The sequence below is a fragment of the Pan paniscus genome, chromosome 8 (genome assembly GCF_029289425.2).
Source record: "Pan paniscus chromosome 8, NHGRI_mPanPan1-v2.0_pri, whole genome shotgun sequence".
In the NCBI taxonomy this organism is placed as follows: domain Eukaryota; kingdom Metazoa; phylum Chordata; class Mammalia; order Primates; family Hominidae; genus Pan; species Pan paniscus.
Window position 1 is genome coordinate 47,789,968 of NC_073257.2, and position 23,207 is coordinate 47,813,174.

The 23,207-nt window shown below is 38.9% G+C and overlaps 1 protein-coding gene and 1 pseudogene across 22 annotated transcripts in view; both read left to right on the top strand.

Moving 5' to 3' along the window:
• The window catches only part of CREM (cAMP responsive element modulator), an 87,770-nt gene that overhangs the window by 21,883 nt on the left and 42,680 nt on the right, over window positions 1-23,207 (top strand). For 2 of the 22 annotated variants that reach the window (XM_055092635.1, XM_055092637.1), the window contains exon 1: window positions 21,194-21,473. The exons of 17 other annotated variants lie outside the window; for them this stretch is intronic. In XM_055092635.1, coding sequence (XP_054948610.1) covers window positions 21,396-21,473 — 78 coding nt within the window. In that variant the 5' untranslated portion in view covers window positions 21,194-21,395. Of the gene's footprint in view, window positions 1-21,193; window positions 21,474-23,207 lie in introns of those variants that run through there. 3 more of the 22 variants (XM_055092647.1, XM_055092640.2, XM_055092648.1) reach the window with 2 other exon arrangements.
• On the top strand, window positions 4-19,436 carry LOC129393194 (V-type proton ATPase subunit G 1-like; annotated as a pseudogene).

Consider the following 23,207-nt stretch of genomic DNA (forward strand, 5'->3'; position numbering starts at 1 on the left):
GGCAATAGACAGGCACCGTTGAAAGTCAAAATATATGGAAATGAGAATTAGGTGCAGATTCTGTTTTCTTGCCATTGATCTTAAATTTTCCATGTTCCCTGGTTATCATCCATTCTTGCTTATTTGATTGTGAAGAAAAGATACGTGTTGTAATTAGCCTTGCATTTTAACAGACATTCAGCAGTGCCCCATCTCCATTGCCACCACCACTATGGAAGGAAAAACAAAAACCCTTCCTGAATATGTAATCCTCAAAGTATGATTTGAGAGGGTTGCTAATTCGAAATTGATACAGTTCTGATGTCCTTAGCTGTTAAGATGATAGAAATCTTACCATTTGCCCCGTATATATTTGTCTTAATCATTACTTTCTTTTCAGTTAGGTCTCGAACTTTGAATTGGTTTCATTCAGAGGTCACCAGTATCAGTTAGTACCTGTTTCTAGATCCTAAAATTTATTTCTGAGATATCTATTAAAAATATAGTAAAAATAAACACATTTGTTAGTTCATCAAATATTTATTGAATGTCTGCTGTGTCTAATTATTCCGGATGCATGTGGATATGTAGTTTCAGGACTTAAATATCCCATGGTTTGGTAGGGTAGACAGATATTTTAGCAATAATTCCAGTAGGGTAAGAAGTGCTGTAAAATACTATGTAGAAAATGAATAAGGCCTACAGAAGAGGGAGCAGCCAGCTGACTAGGAGTGCTTTATAGATCTCCTTTGAGCTAGACACAAAGGATGAGTAGGAGTCTGCCAGGTTGATAAGGTGAGGAAGCATATTCTAGGCAGAGCGAAGAGTGTGCACAGAGGCACAGAGCCAGAGCATGGGATGTTCAGGGAACTATGGGTATTGAGTTTAACTGGAGCCAGGTGTCTTGGGCTGGGCAGTCCAGCTGGTAAAGGTAAGCAGAGGATCGTATACATTTCAGGGTTTAGAGTACACTGTACTCTAAATAGTATTGAAATATTTTCAGGTGCCCACCGTATTTTCAGTTTTGACACTAGTAGCCATGTGGAGGTGGAATTGAAAGTCAATGAGTCGGAACTGAAGACACCATCAGGGTGCCTGGTGGAGTCAAAGTAGCGTGAGATACAGAGCAGTGGTGAGACCTTTGTGGTACATTAAAGGGAGAATAAAGAGGACTTGGTGGTTGACTGGCAGGCCCAGGGGAAACACCAGGCACTTCTTGGGTTATATTAGGCCAGACTGGTGTGAGAGCTCTCCTTTCCTGTGCACCCAGCCTGCTTTTCTTTCCTCTTTAAAGCTGCCAACACCCACTCGTTCCCTGGAGATTTTCTGCGGTATTCTGTAGAGCTGTATCTCCCTAGCAACACCTTTTGTTACACTGAGAGACAGGCATTTAGGCCAGGCCTTTTGCTTAAACACACACACACACACACACACACACACACACACACACACACACCCCCTTGTTAAAAAAAATGCATGTTCATTGTAGAAAATAAATATTAAAATGAAGAATATAAAAACTATCCATAATCTTAACATCCAGAGATTTAATCGTTGTTAACATTTTGATGTAGCTCCTTTAGTCTTTTTGTCTGTGTGAATAGAATAGAAAGCATATACTTTTTCTCATGATTTTGGGATTTTCCAGAATCTTTAGAGCTATGGTTTCTGGTCAGCAATTCTGCCCTTTGCTGAAGTTGTAGTTGAAAGCACTTTCTTTTTTTTTTTGGTAGAGACAAGTTCTCACTATATTGCCCAGGCTGGTCTCAAACTCCTGTGCTGAAGCAGTCCTTGCACCTCAGCTTCCCAAAGTGCTGGAATTACAGGCGTGAGCTTCTTGTACCCAGCCTGAAAGTACATTTTCTTCCTTCTGACTCTACTTCCTTCTAGGTGGGTCCCGGCTCACTAAGTTCTACAGATGCCTTTTGCCCCAGAATTCTGGGGCTGAAGTCCCAGCAATAGATTTCCATTATCTAAATATGGTAATTTGCAATTGTGAGGACCTTCAGGCTGGGCGACAGCCACCTCTGTGAGCCTCACTCAGAAATTGCCAACAGGTGGCCAGGTGCAGTGGCTCATATCTGTAATCCCAGTACTTTGGGAGGCCAAAGCAGGTGGATCGCTTGAGGCCAGGAGTCCGAGACCAGCCTGGCCAACATGAAGAAACCCTGTCTCTACTAAAAATACAAAACTAGGTGGTTATGGTGGCACACGCCTGTAGTCGCAGCTGCTCGGGAGGCTGAGGCACGAGAATTGCTTGAACCCAGGAGGCTGAGGTTGCAGTGAGCCAAGTTGGAGCCACTTCACTCTGGCCTGGGTGACAGAGTGAGACCCTGTCTCAAAAAAAAAAAGTGTTGCCAACAGGTTAAGTAATGTGGAGTCTGAAAAGTAGCCTTAGATTTCTGAGGGCTTGGAATTGAATAGGAGACCAGTGGACAGAAACTAGGTTTTAGTAGGTTAGAGAATAAGTAAGAGGAGGGGAAGTGGAAGTTGGAAGTATAGACTCTTTTAAGAAATTTGTCTTGAACTAATAGAGAAAGATGGGTTTGTGAAACAAAGGGGTGAGAACTGGGATGTGAGAAATTTGGGAATGTTTTGAATAAAATGGAAGATTATAGAGACTTGTGAGAAGGCAGAATCAAGGAACTAGAAAAAGCCTGTGTTTACATTTGTAATGCTTCTTTAAAAATCTCAAATAATGTTGTATGCTAATAAATATTGATAGTTATTAAATCTGGATAGTAAATTCTTGGAGTTTTGCTGTTTTTCTATTTTATATTGTTAGAAGTATTTTTTTGTTGTTGTTTCTGTTTTGTTTCGTTTTGTTTTTTTGAGACAGAGTCTCACTCTGTCGCCCAGGCTGGAATGCAGTGGTGCAATCTCCGCTCACTGCAACCTCTGCTCACTGCATCCTCCACCTCCTGGGTTCCAATGATTATCCTCAGCCTCCTGAGTAGCTGGGATTACAGGCATGTGCTACCACGCCCAACTGATTTTTGTGTTTTTAGTAGACAGGGTTATGCCATGTTGGTCAGGCTGGTTTTGAACTCCTGACCTCAAGCAGTCCACCTGCTTTGATCTCCTGAAGTGCTGGGATTACTGGCGTGAGCCACTGCACCCGGCCTGTTTGAAGTATTTGATCAAACTGAAACTATGGTTTTTATCTTTCACATGCTAAAAATATAGAGATTAAGAAGTAATCTGTATGCCGACTTATGGATTATTTTAGTTAACTAAGAATTATCCTCCATGCCATGCATGGATCATGATTTTTTGAAGAATTAGAAGACAATTCTTAGCAGTCAGAATTTTCTGAACATAATTACTCATTAAAGTTCTTGTGACACCAGCAGCTGTTCGTTTATGAGTATTGTTACTATCATACAATAGTATATATCTTACAAGGAGTAGGAAATCAAGCTGAACTCTATTAACCCTATGATGTATGCCAAAAGTGACTGACTCTTCTGAATTTCTGATGGCTTCATATTTACTTGCCACTTGTCTCATTTTTCTTCAGACTTGAGGATTGTAAATTTCCATATGTTTTAGATTTAAACTTAGTTGTGAATAAAGAGGAATTTCTGACACTCACCTTCCTTGTTTATATGATCAGATTATCAGTAAACAGTGTGGGAACAAAAGGCGTAAGCAGAACGTTCAGTGGGTTTGATTCTTTGCATCTAAGGTCATTTGATACTGGTTGTTTTGATTGTCCTGGCCTTTCCAGAGCTTCTGCTAATCAAGAATATACTCTGAAAATCATCAGAGACCTAGCAATTGTTGAGCTTGGTTTTGGCTGTCAGGCCCCTGTTCTGCTGATGGATTGAGGTGAGGTGCAGGTACACCAGGGGAGACTGGAGTTTTGCTTTTCTGTTTTATAACTTTGTAGTAATAAATGGAGCCTTTCTCTTCTGTTTGAAAACAAAATCACGGTGGTGGTAATGTCAAAAAGTTGGAAGCAGGAGTTGCCATCAACAAATCCTAGTATGGCAAATAACTGGAAGTTAAATGTTGTCTTGGCTTTCTTCTTGTCTAAATTATTTTTATGCTGATTTATTTTTAATGGAAACTGGTATCTAATTTATTAAGTACGTGTGTTGATATACAGGACTAGACTCGCTGGATTCTGGTAAAACTGTTGATAATAAGTTGGAGAGTCCATTTTAAATAACCTGGCCAGGAGGAAATCTTTTCCAGAAATCAAAATGGTGAAAAGCAAAAATATTGTATGTACAATACAAGTAGTTTTAAAATAGTGACACTTACATCCTCTGGAAATAATATTGTTTTTAAATGGGTAATGGGAAGTTAAAACTTCTTTTGTTGTGAAAGACTTCAAACATACATAAGAGTAGAAGAATGATTCCACATATATATAAAGTTAGTAATTATTAAGATTTTGCTAGGCCAGGCATGGTGGCTCATGCCTATAATCCCAGCACTTTGGGGGGCTGAGGCAAGAGGATTGCCTGAGCCCAGGAGTTCAAGACCAGTTTGAGAGCTTGTCTCTTTAATAAAAAATAAATTAATACAAAAAAATTTTTTGCCAGGTGTGATGGCATGCCCTTGTAGTCCCAGCTACTTGGGAGACTGAGACCAGTGGATTGCTTGAGCCCAGGAGCTCAAGGCTGTAGTGCACTGTGATCATGCCTATGAATAACCACTGCACTCCAGCCTGATAACATAGCGAGACCTTGTCTCAATAAAATTAAAAAAAAAGATTTTGTAGCACTTGCCTCATCTATCTTCTTTTTTTCTTCTTGTCGCTGAAGTATTTTAAGCTGCTCAGCAGATCTCAGACATCATGTCATTTTACTCCTACTTACTTCTGGGTATACAACTCTTAAAACATTATGGACATTTTCTTATATAACAAAATGTCATTATACCTAGTTAAGTATAATTAATATGCAATCCATATTCATTTCACAAATGTATGATCTACTCTGAAGGCAGTAGAGTGGACACCTTGAACTTTTCTTGTTCCTAGACTCTTGGGAATTGGTAACACTGCCATGAAGACCTAGGTGGGTGAGGTCATTCAGATGGAGCCAGTGGAAAGGATGTACCTTAAAACTGACTTTCTGAAGTATAATTCTCCATAGCTGCTGCTGAAGCCTGGAGGCCTCGACTCTGAAAGCTAAATAACTCTTCTTTATAAATGACTACTTCTCAAGGTTTCAGCAAAGATAGAAGGGAAAGATGAAAGGAGCAGTATGCTAGGAGTCAAAAGGGGGGAAGGAAACTCTGGAGATTGTCAAGGTCAGCATACTGCCTCGAGAGAATTAGTTCTGATATAACACTTAACCTCTCCAAGGACCTCTGTATTTTTGGAAACAAGGAGACGCTAGGGAGGCAGAGAAAGCCGCTAGGGAATGTTGTTCAGAGATAATACTCTCCTAATCAAGCTGAACTCTGTTAACCCTATGATGTTTGCCAAAAGTGACTGACTCTTCTGAATTTCTGATGAATTTCTGATGGCTTCATATCTTATCCTTTCTTATCTTTTCCATTCTAAGTGCACAATGTGTAAGGAGTCCCTCGGAATAAAGCAGCCCTGGCATGCCGTCGGGGATTGAAGTAGGAACGATTTAACAAGGGATACTTGGAAATGTTGTCATGTGCGAGTTGTAAATTTTCTTTTTTAATCTGGTGGAAAATTGGAATGGCATTTCTCTGTTTTGCCCAGCTATGCCAAAAATCTTCTTGGTCCCACATAGGCCTAGGAAGGATGTAGATGGCAATCACAAAACAAACAAAAAATGAGCAAACAAATAGAAGACCTCAAGCAACATTTTCTCTTGTTAATAGGTTAGCAACCTCATATTTGTATATTAAAGAGATCTGCATTATGTTAGGTTGATTTCATATAATTTCAGCTAAGTAGATCTAGTTTAAAGGTCAGTGTTTTATTGAATCTTGTATTTTAGCTTCAGTATATTAATTTCCTTAGCTGAGGGACTCCTACTGAAGGAGAAAAGTGTTCCTGTTAAAATTTTGAAATAAAAGTTTCTGTTTTACTGTAGATTTTTTCACTATTGCTCCTTATTTTTATGTATTCTTTCCCCTGGCTGTTTTTCATGGTTCATATTTTATCTGTTACACAGAACATTTGTATTCTGTTAGAATTATCTATAAAAATGAACAAAGGATGGAAGAAAAAGGAAGAGAGTAATTTTTTTCAATAAATGCTAAATCTGTATTATAAAATGTTCCTTAGTCATCCAATTCAGAAAAACCCACTGCTTTGAACTGTAACTCATTATTGAAGGTAATTCAAGGTTCAGAGGCCATAATAAAAAGTAACTGGTGAACTGTTAATATTAGTAACCAACTTTTTTCAACTTCAACAAGAATTTGTTATGTATCTGTACTCATATTTTGATAATTTTGTATATAATAGCTAGTATATTTCTTTAAAAGTTAGTTTTTGGCTTTAGAATACGCTTTTATGTTTTCATCCCAGTAGTGTATTAAAGGTGACAGTACTTTGCTTTAAATAAATTTTGATGTTGCAGAGGTAATTTCAGGAAGTATAAAGCAATCAGAGTCAAATTTCAGAAAAATTTTGGTTTTATAATTACAATAAAAATGCATACAAATTTATTTTAGTGTTTGAGAGACTGTTAAAGATTTTTTTGTAATTTGTAATGATTATGAGGTTTGGATACTCGTAGAAAATGTTCAAGTTCCCTTTCTTAGTTTTGCTAATGGGTAGTTTGTCACTAGCAGTACTGAAAAAATAACTGAGTATAAATACAGTTACTCCTTTTGCCTTTTTCTGTATGATTTTCTTTAGTAAAAGAGTAAGCTGAGAGGACGGAAAAATGGGGAGTCATTTTTTAATGGGTATGGAGTTTCAGATTTGCAAGATGAAAAAGTTCTGTAGATCTGATTAACAATAATGTGAATATACTTAACACTACAAACTACACTTAAACAGTGAATATGTTACGTGTCTTTTACCACAATAAAAGATAATGAATAACAAAAAAAATAGGCTAGACATTGAAATTTGAAAAAAGAAACATTAATTTTATAGTTTCTTTTTTGAGTAAGACTTAGGGATTCTTTTCTTTTCTTTCTTTTTTTTTTTTTTTTTGTAGAGATGGGAGTCTTGCTCTGTCACCTAGGCTGGAGTGCAGTGGCACAATGTCAGCTAACTGCAACCTCCACCTCCCAGGTTCAAGTGATTCTCTTGCCTCAGGTTCCCGAGAGCTGGGACTACAGGCGCGTGCCACCACACCTGGCTAATTGTTTTTGTAGTTTTAGTAGAGATGGGGTTTCACCGTGTTAGCCAGGATGATCTTGATCTCCTGACCTTGTGATCCACCCGCCTCGGCCTCCCAAAGTGCTGGGATTACAGGCATGAGCCACTGCGCCTGGCCTCTTTTCTTTCTTTCTTTTTTTTTTTTGAGACGGAGTCTTGCCCTGTTGCCCAGGCTGGAGTGCAGTGGCGCGATCTCGGCTCACTGCAACGTCCGCCTCCCGGGTTCACACCATTCTCCTGCCTCAGCCTCCTTAGTAGCAGAGACTACAGGTGCCCGCCACCACGCCTGGCTAATTTTTTGTATTTTTAGTAGAGATGGAGTTTCACTGTGTTAGCCAGGATGGTCTCAATCTCCTGACCTCGTGATCCATCCACCTCAGCCTCCCAAAGTGCTAGGATTACAGGCGTGAGCCACAGTTCCCGGCCACCTCTTTTCTTTTTTTTTTTTTTTTTAAGAAACAGAGTCTCACTCTGTCACCCAGGCTGGAGTGCAGTGATATGATCGTGACTCACTGCAGCCTCAGTCTCCTGGGCTCAAGTGATACTCCTGCCTCAGTCTCCTGGAGTAACTAGAACTACAGGTGCATACTGCCATGCCTGGCTAACTTGTAAGTTTTTTGTAGAGATAGGGTCTCACTGTCTTGTTCAGGCTGGTCTCGAACTCCTGGCCTCAAGTGATCCTCCCTCTTCAGTCTCCCAAAATGTTGGCATTACAAGCGTGAGCCACTATGTTCAGCCAGAGACTATTTTCTTTCCCTTATTTTATCGTTTGTTATTATAACCCTTGTAAATCCCAGACTATTAAGAATTATATTTGGAAAACAGAGGCTTTGGGAAATTTCTGCTTCATTGAATAGTTGTGACGATATCTTCATAGTGCTCTCCATAAATGTGGATTTTTGTAGCCCTATCAGAGATAAAACTGTAGTGATTTTCTTAAAAGGTATAGGGGAGAAAAGCCTGGTTATGGTAATGAATGTATTAGGTAGAGACAATGTTAGATGAAGAAAACAGACATAGTTCAGGAAAAACACATGTCTTTAAACAGGTTTCATTCAGAAGTAGACCTCTATTTTGGCAGATAATAACTATTTTCCTTTAAAACAATGCATATAAAGATGCAACAACAACAACAACAAAAACTACAGGTCAATATCCCTGATGAACATAGGTACAAAAATCCTTAACAAAATACTAGCAAACCAAATTCAACAACATATTAAAAAGATCATTAACAGTGATCAAGTACCATTCATCCCAGGGATGCAAGGATGTTTCAACATATGCAAATCAGTAAACCTGATAAATCACATCAACAGAATGAAGGAAAAAGACCATATCATCATCTCAACACATGCATAAAAACATTTGAAAAATTCATTATTTCCTTATTATAAAAACTCTCAACAAATTACATAAAGAAGGGATGTACCTCAGTGCAACAAAGGCAGTATATGACACACCCACAACTAACATCATGCTGAATGGGGAAAGGTTGAAAGCTTTTTCTCTAAGATCTGGAATAAGATAAGGATACCAGGCCAGGTGTGGTGGCTCACACCTGTAATCCCAGCACTTTGGGAGGTTGAGGCAGGCAGATCGCTGGAGCCCAAGAGTTAAGAGACTAGCCTGGGCAACATGGTGAAAGCCTGTCTGTACCAGAAAATATACAAATATTAGCCGGGCATGGTGGCACACACCTGTAAGTCCCAGCTACTTGGGAGGCTGAGGTGGGAGGATGGCTTGAGGCTGGGAGGCACAGGTTGCAATGAGCCAAGATCATGCCCCTGCACTCCAGCCCAGGTTGCAGAGCCAGACCCTGTCTCAAAAAAAAAAAAAAAAAAAAAAAGAAAAGTCACGGATGCCCATTTTTGCCACTTCTATTTAGCATTGTACTGAAAGTCCTAGCCAGAGCAATTAGGCAAAAGAAAGAAAAGGCAACTGAATTGGAAAGGAAGAAGTCAACTTTTCCCTGTTCATAGATGACATGATCTTACATATGAAAACCTTTAAAAAAAGGAACAAAAATTAGAAAACTTTAAAGATGCCACCAGAAAAACCTGTTAGATCTAATACATGAATTCACTGAAGTTGCAGGATATGAAATCAACTTATAAAAACCAGTATTGTTTTTATGTACTAATAGTGAACTACCTGGAAAAAATATCAAGAAAACTCTATTTACAATAGCTATGAAAAAAATACTTAGAAATAAATTTAAGCAAGGAGGTGAAATATCTGTACATTGAAAACTATAAAAAACATTGATGAGAGAAATTGAAGGAGACACAAGTAAATGTTCATGGATTGGAAGAATTAGTATTGTTAAAATGTCCATACTACCCAAAGCGGTCTACAGATTTAGTGCAATCACTATCAGAAATATCAATGACATTCTTCACAAAAATAGGGAAAAACAATCCCCAAATTTATACAGGACCACAAAAGACCCCAAATAGCGAAAGGAATCTTGAACCAAAAGAATGAAGCTGGAACCACTGCCATGGCCAGTCCATTGCAGGGTATCCTGCAGCTGCTACAGACCGAGAAGCAGGCTGCTGAGAAGGTTTCCAAGGCCCACAGGCAGATGAACCGGGGGCTGAAGCAGGCCAAAGAAGTAGCTTAGGCTGAAATTGAACAGTGCCGCCTGCAGAGGGTAAAAAGAGTTCAAGGCGAACGAAGCTGAAGCACTGAAGTGGAGAAGGAGGCCCAGGAGAAAAGATGATCACCCTCCAGACCTACTTCCAGCAGAACAAGGATGAAGTCTTGAATAACCTCTTGGCCTTTGTCTGCAACATCCGGCCAGAAATCTGTGAAAACTGCTGCATAAATGGGTAGGAGAAGAAAAAAGCACCTGTTCTATGAATTGGCATTTTAGATGCTCTCATGGAATATGAAGCTTCAACACAGCTCAAGTTATATTCTTAAGGCATTAAATTATTTCTGTATATTATATAATAGGTCCCTCCACTTTTTGGAGAGTAGCAAATATAGTTTTTTTTGTTGTTGTTTTTTTTTTACAGACTTAGAACTTATCTAAAGATTTCATGTTTCTTAGAAAATTAATTGGTATATGTTGTCTATTTTTGTATGCCTTTTGGTTCAAGCAACATATATATCAGTGTTGACATTTTCTTTCTTAGATCTAATTAAACAAAACCAATTTTTTTTGAAGAAAGAAAGGGATTAAATAATTTTTCCCCCTAATGCATTCTTGAATTCATCAGGGCTTTATCTATGAAAAAGTAGTAAATAGTTACTTGTAACCTATGTGAAGCAACATTCAGCCTTAATCTTTTCCTGCTAATGATTAGAACAACAATATTGGTATAGTTGTTTGGGTTGCTTTTAGTTTCTCTTAATCATGTTTACTAGATGATAGAACTTAAGAACTTGTTACATCTTATTACTTGGTGTATGATAATCATTTGAAAGTCAAGACTCTTTGTCATGCAGGAAAAAAAAAAAGAACAAAGCTGAAGGCATCACACTACCTGACTTCAAAATATACTATAGAGCTATAGTAATTAAAACTGCATGGTACCAGCATGAAAACAGATACATTGATCAATGGAACAGAATATAAAGTCCAGAAATAAAACCATGCATTTACTTACACCAACTTATATTCAACAAAGATGGCAGGACCACACAATGGGGAAAGGGCCATTTCTTTAATAAATGATGTTGGGAAAACTAGATATTTACACAGAAGAATGAAATTAGGCCCTTGTCTCTCACCATCAACAAAAATCAACTCTTGAAAATGGATTAAATATAAGACCCAAAACTATGAAACTACTACAAGGAAACAGGAAACTCCTTGACGTTAGTCTGGCCGATGAGTTTTTTGATACAACCTTAAAAGCACAGGCAACAAAAGCAAAAATGGACAAACAGTATTACGTCAAACTATAAAGCTTCCCCACAGCAAAGGAAACATTCCACAGAGTGAAGAAGGGACCTACAGAATGGGAGAAAATATTTGCAAACTATACATCTGATAAGGGGTTAATATCTGAAACACAGAAGGACTCAAACAACTCAATAGTAAGAAAACAACCTGATTTTCTAAAAATGTGCAGAAGACCCAAATAGATTTTTCTCAAAAGAAGACATAAAAATGGCCAAGTACAGTCATTCATCACTTAACAACAGGTCTACATTTTGAGAAATGTGTTGTTAGGCAATTTCATCTTTTTTTTTTCCCTTATGATCCAACAGAACCAATGGTGTGGTGATTTCATCTTTGTGCAAACATCTAGAGTGTACTTACACAAACCTGGATGGTATAGCCCACTACATACCTAAGCTGTATGGTACAGCCTGTTATTCCTGGGCTGCAAACCTGTATAGGATGCGATTATACTGAATACTACAGGCAATTGGAGCACAATAATAAGTATTTGTGTATCTAAACATAGGAAAGGTACAGTAAAAATACAGTATCAAAGATAAAAATGGCACATCTGTATAGGGCACGAAACCATAGTGGAGCTTGCAGGACTGGATGTTGTCCTGGGTGTGCCAGCAAGTGGGCAGTGAGGGAATGTGAAGGCCTAGGACATTATTGTACACTACTGTAGACTGTCTTTTTTTTAAATAGAGTTTTGTTCTTTTGCCCAGGCTGGAGTACAGTGGCACAATCATAGTTCACTGCAGCCTCAAACTCCTGGGCTCAAGTGATCCTCCTGCCTCAGCCTCTCGAGTAACTGGGACTACAGGCACATGCCACCATGCCCAGCTAACTTATTTTATTTTTTTGCTATTGTAGACTTGATAAACATTGTACACTTAGGTTACACTAAATTCATAAAACATTTCTTCAATAAATGAACTGTAGCTTACTGTAAGTTTTTTACTTTTTGACTTTTGTAATAACACTTAGCTTAAAACACAAACATATTACACAGCTGCATAAAAATGTTTTCTTCTATGCTTATGCTGTGTAAACCTTTTCTGTGTTTGAAATTTTTTATTTTTTTTATTTTTAAACTTTTTTGTTAAAAACTGAGACACAAACACACATGTTGGCCCAGGCCTGTATAGTGTCAGGATCATCTGTATTGCTGTCTTCCACCTTCATATCCTGTCCCATTGGAAGGTTCTCAGGGAAAGAACACTCATGGAGCTATCATCTCTTATGACAGTGCCTTCTTCTGGATACTCGCTGAAAGACCTGCCTGAGGCTGTTTTACAGTTAACTTTTAAAAATAACTTGAAGTAAAATAATAATAAAAAGTATGGTAAATACATAAACCAGTAACAGTCATTTTTTTATTATCAAGCATATGTACTGTACATAATTGCATTGCTATGCTTTTATTTAATTATTTATGAGACAGGGTCTCACTCTGTTGCCCATGCTGGCGTGTGGTGATGTGATCTCGGCTCACTGCAACCTCTGCCTCCCGGGTTAAAGCTATTCGCGTGCCTCAGCCTCCCGAGTATGGGATTACAGTCGTGCATCACCATGCCTGGCTAATTTTTGTATTTTCAGTACAAAATTTCTCTACTAAAAATACAAAAATAAGCAGATGTGGTGGCAGGCGCCTGTAATCGCAGCTACTTGGGAGGCCGAGGCAGGATAATTGCTTAAACCCAGAGGCGGAGGTTGCAGTGAGCCGAGATGGTCCCAGTGGACTCCAGCCTGGGCAACACAGCAAGACTCCATCTCAAAAACAAAAAATAAAAAAAATTAGCCAGGAGTGGTGTTGTGCACCTGTAATCCCAGCTACTCAGAGGCTGGGGCAGGAGAATCACTTGAACCCGGGAGGCAGAAGTTGCAGTGAGTCGAGATCACACCACTGCACTCCAGCCTGGGCAACAGAGTGAGACTGTCTCACCAAAAAAAAAAGCTCAACATCATTAATCATCAGGGAATTGCAAATCAAAACTACAATGAGATATCACCTTCCTCTTGTTAGGTTGGTTATTATCAAAATGACAAAAGATAACAGATGTTGGCAAGAATATGGAGAAAAGGGAACACTTATACACTGACGGTGGGAATGTAAATTTGTATAGCCATATGGAAAACAGTATGGAGGTTCCTCCAGATATGAAAAATAGAAGTACTAGATGATCCAGCAATTTCATTACTGGGTATCTATCCAAAGGAGATGAAAGCAGTGTGTGGAAGAGATATCTGCACTTCCATATTTATTGCAGCACTATGCATAATGGCCAAGATACGGAATCAGCCTCGGTGTTCATCAGTGGATGGATGGATAAAGAAAGTATGGTATGTATACACAATGGAATACTATTCAACCATAAAAAAGAATGAAGTGTCATTTTCAACAAGATGGAGGAATCTGGAAGTCATTCTGTTAAGTGAATAAGCCAGGCCCAGAAAGACACATACTGCATGCTCTCACTCATATGTGGAGTCTAAAAAGTTCTCATAGAATTAGAGGGAAGAATGGTGGTTACCAGAGGTGGGGGTGCTTAGGCAGAGGGAAGGATGGGGAAATGTTGGTCCAAGAATATATAATTACAGTTAGGAGGAATGAGTTCAAGAGAGCTATCATACAGCATGGTGACTATAGTTAAGGACAATGTATTGTTGAAAAATGCAGAGATAGTTGAATGTTAATAATGTTCTCACCACAAAAACAACTATGTGAGGTAATGCTATTATTAATTAGCTAGATTTAACTATTACATAATGTATATATACTCCAAAACATCATGTTGTACATGATAAATGCAATTTTTTCTGTCAATTCAAAATGTAAAGTAAGAACATTTAAAAGGTACATCTCCAACCTCCACATGCTTTCCTTGCCCAGTCTTTCTCTCCTGCTTGTCTCTCTGCCTATCAGTATGAGACACCCTCTCTAGGAAGCCGCTGTCATCCTTTACAAAGAAGGAGTCCAGAATCTAAAATCTTACACAGCCTGCTTCAGGCAGTACTGAAGCCTGGGCTTCTCAGAGGCCACAGTAGAGGCCAGTTGTAGCAAATTTGGTTGAAAAAGCAAGAATTATTTTTAAGTGTTTCTAACCACCTGAGCTCCATTTGCCCAGTTGTGAGATTAAACACTTTCTTCAGGCACCAGCAAATCATGGCCACCAGAAAATAAAATCAAATACAAAATAATAATTAATGGGAGAGGAGCAGTGGCTCATGCCTGTAATCCCAGCACTTTGGGAGGCCAAGTCAGGAGGATTACTTGAGCCCAGGAGTTCAAGACCAGCCTGGGTCAAAGTAAGACTCCATCTCTACAAAAAAAAAAAAATTAGCCAGGCATGGTGGCACTTGCCTGTAGTGCTATCTACTCAGGAGGCTAAGATGGGAGGATCTCTTGAGCCCTGGAGGTTGATTGAAGCTGCAGTGATTCGTGATCATGCCACCGCACTCCAGCCTGGGTGACAGAGCAAGACCCTGTCTCAACACAACAAAAAACAAAAATAAAAAAAATAGAGAACAAAAATATTAAATGTGTGCATATTTACTATTGGATATGGTAATATACCATGGTAGGTATTGCCTTTGTAAGTTGGTCTCCCCTGTCTTTTGTTCCTAGAGCTTTCTCATTTTCTCATCTCCAAGGGCTTGTTTACTGCTTCATACATAAAAAGAGGCCAGGTATGAGGGCTCATGCCTGTAATCCCAACACTTTGGGAGGCTGAGATGAGATGATTGCTTGAGCACAGGAGTTCGAGACCAACCTGTACAACATAGGGAGACCATGTCTCTATGAAAAATTAAAAACTTAGGCCAGGTGCAGTGGCTCACGTGTAATCCCAGCACTTTGGGAGGCTGAGGCAGTCAGATCACCTGAGGTCAGGAGTTCAAGACCAGCCTGGCCAACAACATGGTAAAACCTTGTCTCTATTAAAAATACAAAAAGTAGCCAGGCATGGTGGTGGGCACCTGTAATCCCAGCTACTCGGGAGGCTGAGGCGGGAGATTCGCTTGAACCCGGGAGGCGGAGGTTGCAGTGAGCCAAGATCGCACCACTGCGCTCCAGCCTGGGCGACAAGAGTGAAACTCCGTCTCCAAAAAACAAAAAACAAACAAACAAAAAAACAATTAGTTGAGTGTGGTGACATGTGCTTGTAGTTCAAATTACTCAGGAGGCTGAGGTGGGAGGATCGCTTGAGCCTGGGAAGCTGCACTGCACTCTAGCCTGGGTGACAGCAAGAACCTATCTCAAAAAAAAACAAAAAAAGAGCCTTAATTTATACATGTATACTCAGTTTGAATTAAATTTAGCTTGTTTACTTAAAAGTAGTGTTGAAGGTATTTTTCATACTATATTTTAATACTAGATTAAAGTTGATACTAATTTTATGCAGTTTTAAGTATTAAGATTAATCATTTGATCTTTGCTTTCTTTACCTAAAACATGGAAAATACTGATTTCATAGATTAAATGAGATGATTTGTGTGAAGCACAAGCACAGAGTTTGGCATCTGGTCAATGTGCAATAAATGCTTGCTTTTATCCTCATAGTGACCTTCCTTGATCTTAAAATGGTAGTAATTAGGCTTTAAGATGAAATGGCTTATGCTGGTTTTAAAATATATTGTATTCGGAATCCTTTGTAAAGTAACAAAAATCTACAATGCTTAGTAGGCCTCCAAAGGGTATAGAGGAGAAAAGCTAATTTTTTATAGTTTTATAAGCAAAGTTCCAGTATGTCAGGAGCTTGCTTAAAATTATATGTTTTATGCTTCTTAATTTAGGTACTTTAGATTTCTCCTAGATATTTTAAAACATTGCTGGCCACTTTGGGCATAAAAATCTAAAATATAATCTGTAACTATTTCAGATTTCATGGTAAGACCAAACTGCATTATAATTTTTGTAAGGAGCTGAACTCTTAGACTTTACTATTTATGTACTCTGACCATTGGACTGGAACTGAAAACAACTTAAAGATGCAATTTGGCCTGGCTGTGTTAAATTAGTCTGCTTTTCATTGCTATAAAGGAATACCTGGCTGGGGCAGTGGCCCATGCCTGTAATCCCAGCACTTTGGGAGCCTGAGTTGGGTGGATTATTTGAGCTCAGGAGTTCGAGACGAGCCTGGCCAACATGGTGAAACCCTGTCTCTACAAAAAAATACAAAAATTAGCTGGGCATGGTGGCAGGCGCCTGTAATCCCAGCTACACCGGAGGCTGAGGCAGGAGAATCACTTGAAACTTGAACCCGGAAGGCAGAAGTTGCAGTAAGCCAGATTGCACCACTGCTCTCCAGCCTGGGCCACAGAGCGAGGCTCCATCTCAAAAAAAAAAAAAAAAAAAGAAAAGGAAAAAGAAATACTTGAGGCTGGATAATATATAAAGAAAAGAAGTTTGTTTTGGCTCACGGTTCTGCAGGCTGCACAAGAAGCATGGCACCAGTATCTGCTTCTAGGGAAGCCTCCAGAAGCTTCAAATCATGGCGGCAGGAGAAGGGGGAGCCAGGGTATCACATGGAGAGAGAGGGAGCAAGAGAGAGGGGAAGTGCCACACTCTTCAACAACCAGCTCTCAGAACTACCAGAGCGAGAACTCACTCATGACCATTCATGAAGGATCCCCCATGACCCAAACACCTCCCACAAGGCCCCACCTCCAACATTGAGGATTATATTTCAACATGAGATTGGGAGCGGATAAGCATCCAAACTGTATCACGTTTTGTCAAAATGATTCTGATTTTGACATCTACTTTTATGTAATTCTTCTTTCCTTGCCTCCATTTTGGGGACGATTTTTATAAATGTTTTTAATCCTTTCAAATCAAAGGGTTTAATATACATATATGCTATCTAAACTGTACCTTGTTGACCAAATTATTTGAATAAAATGTAGCAATAATAAAAATAACAAAAGTGAGCTTTTATTGAATATTCGGTATGTGCTAGGCACTGTTCTTTTTTTTTTTGAGACGGAGTTTCGCTCTTGTTGCCCAGGCTGGAGTGCAATGGCGTGATCCTGGCTCACTGCAACCTCTGCCTCCCAGGTTCATGTGATTCTCCTGCCTCAGCCTCCTGAGTAGCTGGGATTACAGGCATATGCCACCACGCCCAGCTAATTTTGTATTTTTAGTAGAGATGGAGTTTCACCATGTTGGCCAGGCTGGTCTCAAACTCCTGAACTCAGGTGATCCACTTGTCTCGGCCTCACAAAGTGCTGAGATTACAGGTGTGAGCCACCACGCCAGGCTGCCAGACACGGTTCTAAGTGCCTTACACACATTGACTAAATCTTCACAACCCTGTGGAAAGGTACTTTTTTCATTCCCATTTGCAGTTGAGGAAAACAAGGCACAGAGAGTCTCAGTCATTTGTTGCAGATGACACAGCTAGAAAAGGCAGAGCCAAGATTTGAACCCAGGCAATCTGGGTTTAGAGTCCATTGACCACTCCACCATTTATCACCTGAAATGCATAGGTGCTCAGTGTTTAACCAGACAATCTCAGAGAACATTACCTAGAAAAATCCATAGTTCATTAAGAGTAATAATGAATATATGCTCTCTTGTCTCTCCCTATATACATACTGTATAGCAGTTTATACGTGTATGTGTGTTTATGTGCACTATGGATACATATATACTATTACTCTGTTACTCCATTATTCAGTGGCATAGAAGACAGTTTCAAAGTTAGATCCCAATTCAGCTTCTGACCCTGGGTGTGTGAAGTCATAGAAAATTTAAATTTTACTCATTTTGATGCATTAGGAATTGTTTTCATATAATTCCTGGCACCAACAGCCATTGTATTTGTTGCACTATAATTCTCAGGCCAGGAGTACGAGAGAGTCCAGAGCTTTAGAATTATATCATTAAAGATGATGAGCATCAGTCTCATTGCAGTTTAGTAAAATCAATTTAATGAGTGTTTTCTTGGCAAAAAGCCAGTTAATTATATCCATCAAATTTGGAGCCATAGTTATTAAAATTTTTTTATTGTGGGAAAAATAACGTAAAATGTACCATGTTAGCAGGTTTTTTTTTTTTTTTTTTTTGAGATGGAGTCTCGCTTTGTCACCTAGGCTGGAGTGCAGTGGTGTGATCTCAGCTCACTGCAACCTCCGCCTCCCGGATTCAAGCAGTTCTCCTGCCTCAGCCTCCCGAGTAGCTGGGACTACAGGCACGTGCCACAACCCCCGGGTAATTTTTTGTATTTTTAGTAGAGATGGGGTTTCACCGTCTTAGCCAGGATGGTCTTGATTTCCTGACCTCGTGATCCACCCGCGTTGGTCTCCCAAAGAGCTGGGATTACAGGCGTGAGCCACTGCGCCTGGCCCATGTTAGCAATTTTTAAGTGCACAGTTCACTGATGTTAAGTAACATTTTAATCAAACAGATCTCCAGAACTTTTTCTGTCTTGCAGATCTAGAGCTAAGCACCCATTAAACAACTGCCCCTTCCCCTTCCCCTCAGCCACTGGTAACTACCATTCTACTTTCTGTTTCTCTGAATTTGACTAGATACCTCCTATAGGTGGAATCATGCAGTATTTTGTCTTTTTGTGACTGACATATTTAGCATAATGTCTTTAACCGTCATTCATTTTGTAGCATGTGACAGGACTTTATTTTCTAGGCTGAATAATATTTTATTGTATGTATGTACCACATTTTGTTTATCGTTATTACTGTTTTTCTATGGTGGTTTTTGTCAAGTCAGTACTCGTTAGACTTATACCAAGTGATTGGTATGATCACTTGGTATCATACCAAGAAATATGATAATCAGAATAATTCATATGAATTGCAGTTTGTTTCATAGATATTACAATAAAGAGTTGATTTAGATTAGAAATAAAGATTAACATGAAAGTTTTGATAAGTGGTTTGTAGGCATTCATTCCCTGGTTTCTAGCTTTTGGCATGAACATTTCCTGTTCATTATTAGAAATGATCCATATTACTGTTAAGAGCAATTTTAATACCTGCTGTTTGCACTTATATGAGGTCTGTTGCATAAAAAGCCTTTTTTTGGCTTAGAATATTATTGCAAATTCTTTATGTGTATTTATTATTTTGAAATACATTTGGCTAGTAAATTATGATCAGTTTCAGTCTTACTGAAACCAAATACGAGATTGGCTTTCAAAAGTTCCTTCCAGAGCTAAAAGAGTTTGACTTCTATAAAGGTCATGTCCATTTTTATAGTACTTTAATATATATATTATTATAATAAGTGAAACATATTTCATATTGGTTAGAATATAAAATGATGCCCCAAATACTATAAATAGGAAATCCAAAATACTGTACGGATTAGCTAGAAAAAAAAAAGTTTAGCTAGGGCACTGTTCTCAAAGGATAAAGAACCCTAATTTTAATTTAAGTGCTTACTGGAAGCATTATCAAAATAGATTATTTAAACCCTTCTGGATAATTAAGAATGACTGAATTATAACACTTGCTTTGCTTTCAAGAAGTGAATTTTTTAGAAACATGAAATTTGACCATTTACGTTTACAGTATCAGAAACAATGATCCTCTTCCCCCTTTTTAATTCAGATTATGGATTTCAGCTTATGCGCTATACATAAAAAAAGGATTGGAGGCAACAACAACATCTCTTTAGAAGATAATGGATAGTAAATATAGAAATAATAATCATACTTGGCTAATCTCTTTGTAACAAATATTTTCAACATATATTCTTAAGGTAAAATTTAAATGCATTGAATTTGCAATTTGTTAGCCACACTATCTTAAAAACAAAACAAAAAAAACAGCTAGGCCAGACACAGTGGCTCACACCTGTTATCTCAGCACTTTGGGAGGCCAAGGCGGGTAGATTACCTGAGGCCAGGAGTCGAGATCAGCCTGACAACATGGTGAAACTCCGTCTCTACTAAAATTACAAAAATTAACTGGGTGTGGTGACAGGCACCTGTAATCCCAGCTACTTGGGAGGCTGAGGCAGGAGAATCGATTCAACCCAGGAGGTGGAGGTTGCAGTGAGCCCAGATCACGCCACTTCCCTCCAGCCTGGGCGACAGAACAAGAGTCCGTATCAAAAAAAAAAAAAAAAAATTACCAGGGTGTGGTGGCGGGCACCTGTAATCCCAGCCACTCGGGAGTTTGAGGCTGGAGGATTGCTTGAGCCTGGAAGGTGGAGGTTGCAGTGAGCCAACATTGTGCCACTGAACCGCAGCCTGAGCAACAGAGCTGGACTCTGTCTCCAACTCAAAACAAAAAACACCTTCATGGGAAGGAAGTCACTCAAGATAACCAAAATGAAGACCAACTACATTTTTCATTTTGTGTTTGTCTTACTCAGCACAATCAAATATGACTTTTAAAAATTAAAGTGGGCCGGGCACGGTGGCTCACACCTGTAATCCCAGCACTTTGAGAAGCCAAGGTGGATGGATCACCTGAGGTCAGGAGTTCAAGACCAGCCTGGCAGAGATGGTAAACCCTGTCTTTACTAAAAATACAAAAATCAGCCAGACGTGGTGGCACATGCCTATAATCCTAGCTATTTGGGTGGCTAAGGCAGGAGAATTGCTTGAACCCAGGAGGTGGAGGTTGCAGTGAGCCGAGATCGCACCACTGCACTCCATCCTGGGTGACAGAGCAAGACTCTGTCTCAGTGGGGGGAAAAAAAATTAAAGTGGAATATTTTACATCTTTATTCAGGTATTTGATTTATAATATTCTTATTATTTTCAGCTTTAAAACATTTGAAATATTCTAATATTCTCTTAAATGCTTTTTTCCCTATAGAACAGACTTTTGAGTATCCTGTCTTAATACATAAATATCAAGATAGTTTTCAACTTCTTGCTTAGCTTGTTAGTGTATTTTTATTGTAGTCCTTAAACTAGGTAGTACAGAGATTTGATTTTTCAGGAGCAGAGTTGATAGAGCAGTCTGCTATATTGTGAATTCACATTTAAAAATCCTTTATTGTCTTGAATGCAGGCCTAGTAGCTCTGTGACATGTGCAGCTATACTATGACATCATAAACCCCATCGTGAGGGAACCTAGCTACGGGTCAGAGCTAGTCCACTAGGTGCTAATCAAATGCTGTGTTACAACACTGTGAGGTTTTCCCAGTTATAAGTGTCACTATTAGGGTTTTTTCTAATTGCAAAGCCAAATAAGGCTGTCAATTGCATCATCTTACCTTATTTCTTCAGATTAAGTACTGTTTATAGTGGGATTTTTGGTGGATGTGGTGGCATCAGCATAATCTATGTTTCAGGCGTCCTATAGAAGAGGATTATTCTTCAGGGGATGTGGAAGAAAAGGTAAATGATGTCTGCTATAAGTACCTTCTACACACTTTTAAAGCCTCGTGAAAAGAGGGGTAAAAATTGTGAAATATAAAATAACATCCATTTTATGTTTTAGTTTTTTGTTCTTGCGATAGTTTACTGAGAATGATGATTTCCAATTTCATCCATGTCCCTACAAAGGACATGAACTCATCCTTTTTTATGGCTGCATAGTATTCCATGGTGTATGTGTGCCACATTTTCTTAATCCAGTCTATCATTGTTGGACATTTGGGTTGGTTCCAAGTTGTAGCAGCATGATTTATAATCCTCTGGGTATATACCCAGTAATGGGATGGCTGGGTCAAATGGTATTTCTAGTTTTAGATCCTTGAGGAATCGCCACACTGTCTTCCACAATGGTTGAACTAGTTTACAGTCCCACCAACAGTGTAAAAGTGTTCCTATTTCTCCACATCCTCTCCAGCACCTGTTGTTTCCTGACTTTTTAATGATCGCCATTCTAACTGGTGTGAGATGGTATCTCATTGTGGTTTTGATTTGCATTTCTCTGATGGCCAGTGATGATGAGCATTTTTTCATGTGTCTGTTGGCTGCATAAATGTCTTCTTTTGAGAAGTGTCTGTTCATATCCTTCGCCCACTTTTTGATGGGGTGGTTTGGTTTTTTCCTTGTAAATTTGTTTGAGTTCATTGTAGATTCTGGATATTAGCCCATTGTCAGATGAGTAGATCGCAAAAATTTTTTCCCATTCTGTAGGTTGCCTCTTCACTTTGATGGTAGTTTCTTTTGCTGTGCAGAAGCTCTTTAGTTTAATTAGATCCCATTTGTCAATTTTGGCTTTGTTGCCATTGCTTTTTGTATTTTAGACATGAAGTCCTTGCCCATGCCTATGTCCTGAATGGTATTGCCTAGGTTTTCTTCTAGGGTTTTTATGGTTTTAGGTCTAACATTTAAGTCTTTAATCCGTCTTGAATTAATTTTTGTACAAGGTGTAAGGAAGAGATCCGGTTTCAGCTTTTTACATATGGCAAACCAGTTTTCCCAGCACCATTAATTAAATAGGGAATCCTTTCCCCATTTCTTGTTTTTGTCAGGTTTGTCAAAGATCAGATGGTTGTAGATGTGTGGTATTACTTCTGAGGGCTCTGTTCTGTTCCATTGGTCTGTATCTTTGTTTTGGTACCAGTACCATGCTGTTTTGGTTACTGTGGCCTTGTTGTATAGTTTGAAGTCAGGTAACGTGATGCCTCCAGCTTTGTTCTTTTGGTTTAGGATTATCTTGGCAATGTGGGCTCTTTTTGGGTTCCATATGAACTTTAAAGTCGTTTTTTCCATTTCTGTGAAGAAAGTCATTGGTAGCCTGATGGGGATGGCATTGAATCTATAAATTACCTTGGGCAGTATGGCCATTTTCACCATATTGATTCTTCCTATTCATGAGCATGGAATGTTCTTCCATTTGTTTGTGTCCTCTTTTATTTCATTGAGCAGTGGTTTGTAGTTCTCCTTGAAGAGGTCCTTCACATCCCTTGTAAGTTGGATTCCTAGGTATTTTATTCTCTTTGTAGCAATTGTGAATGGGAGTTCACTCATGATTTGGCTGTTGGTCTGTTACTGGTGTATAAGAATGCTTGTGATTTTTGCACATTGATTTTGTATCCTGAGACTTTGCTGAAGTTGCTTATCAGCTTAAGGAGATTTTGAGCTGAGACGATGGGGTTTTCTAAATATACAATCATGTCA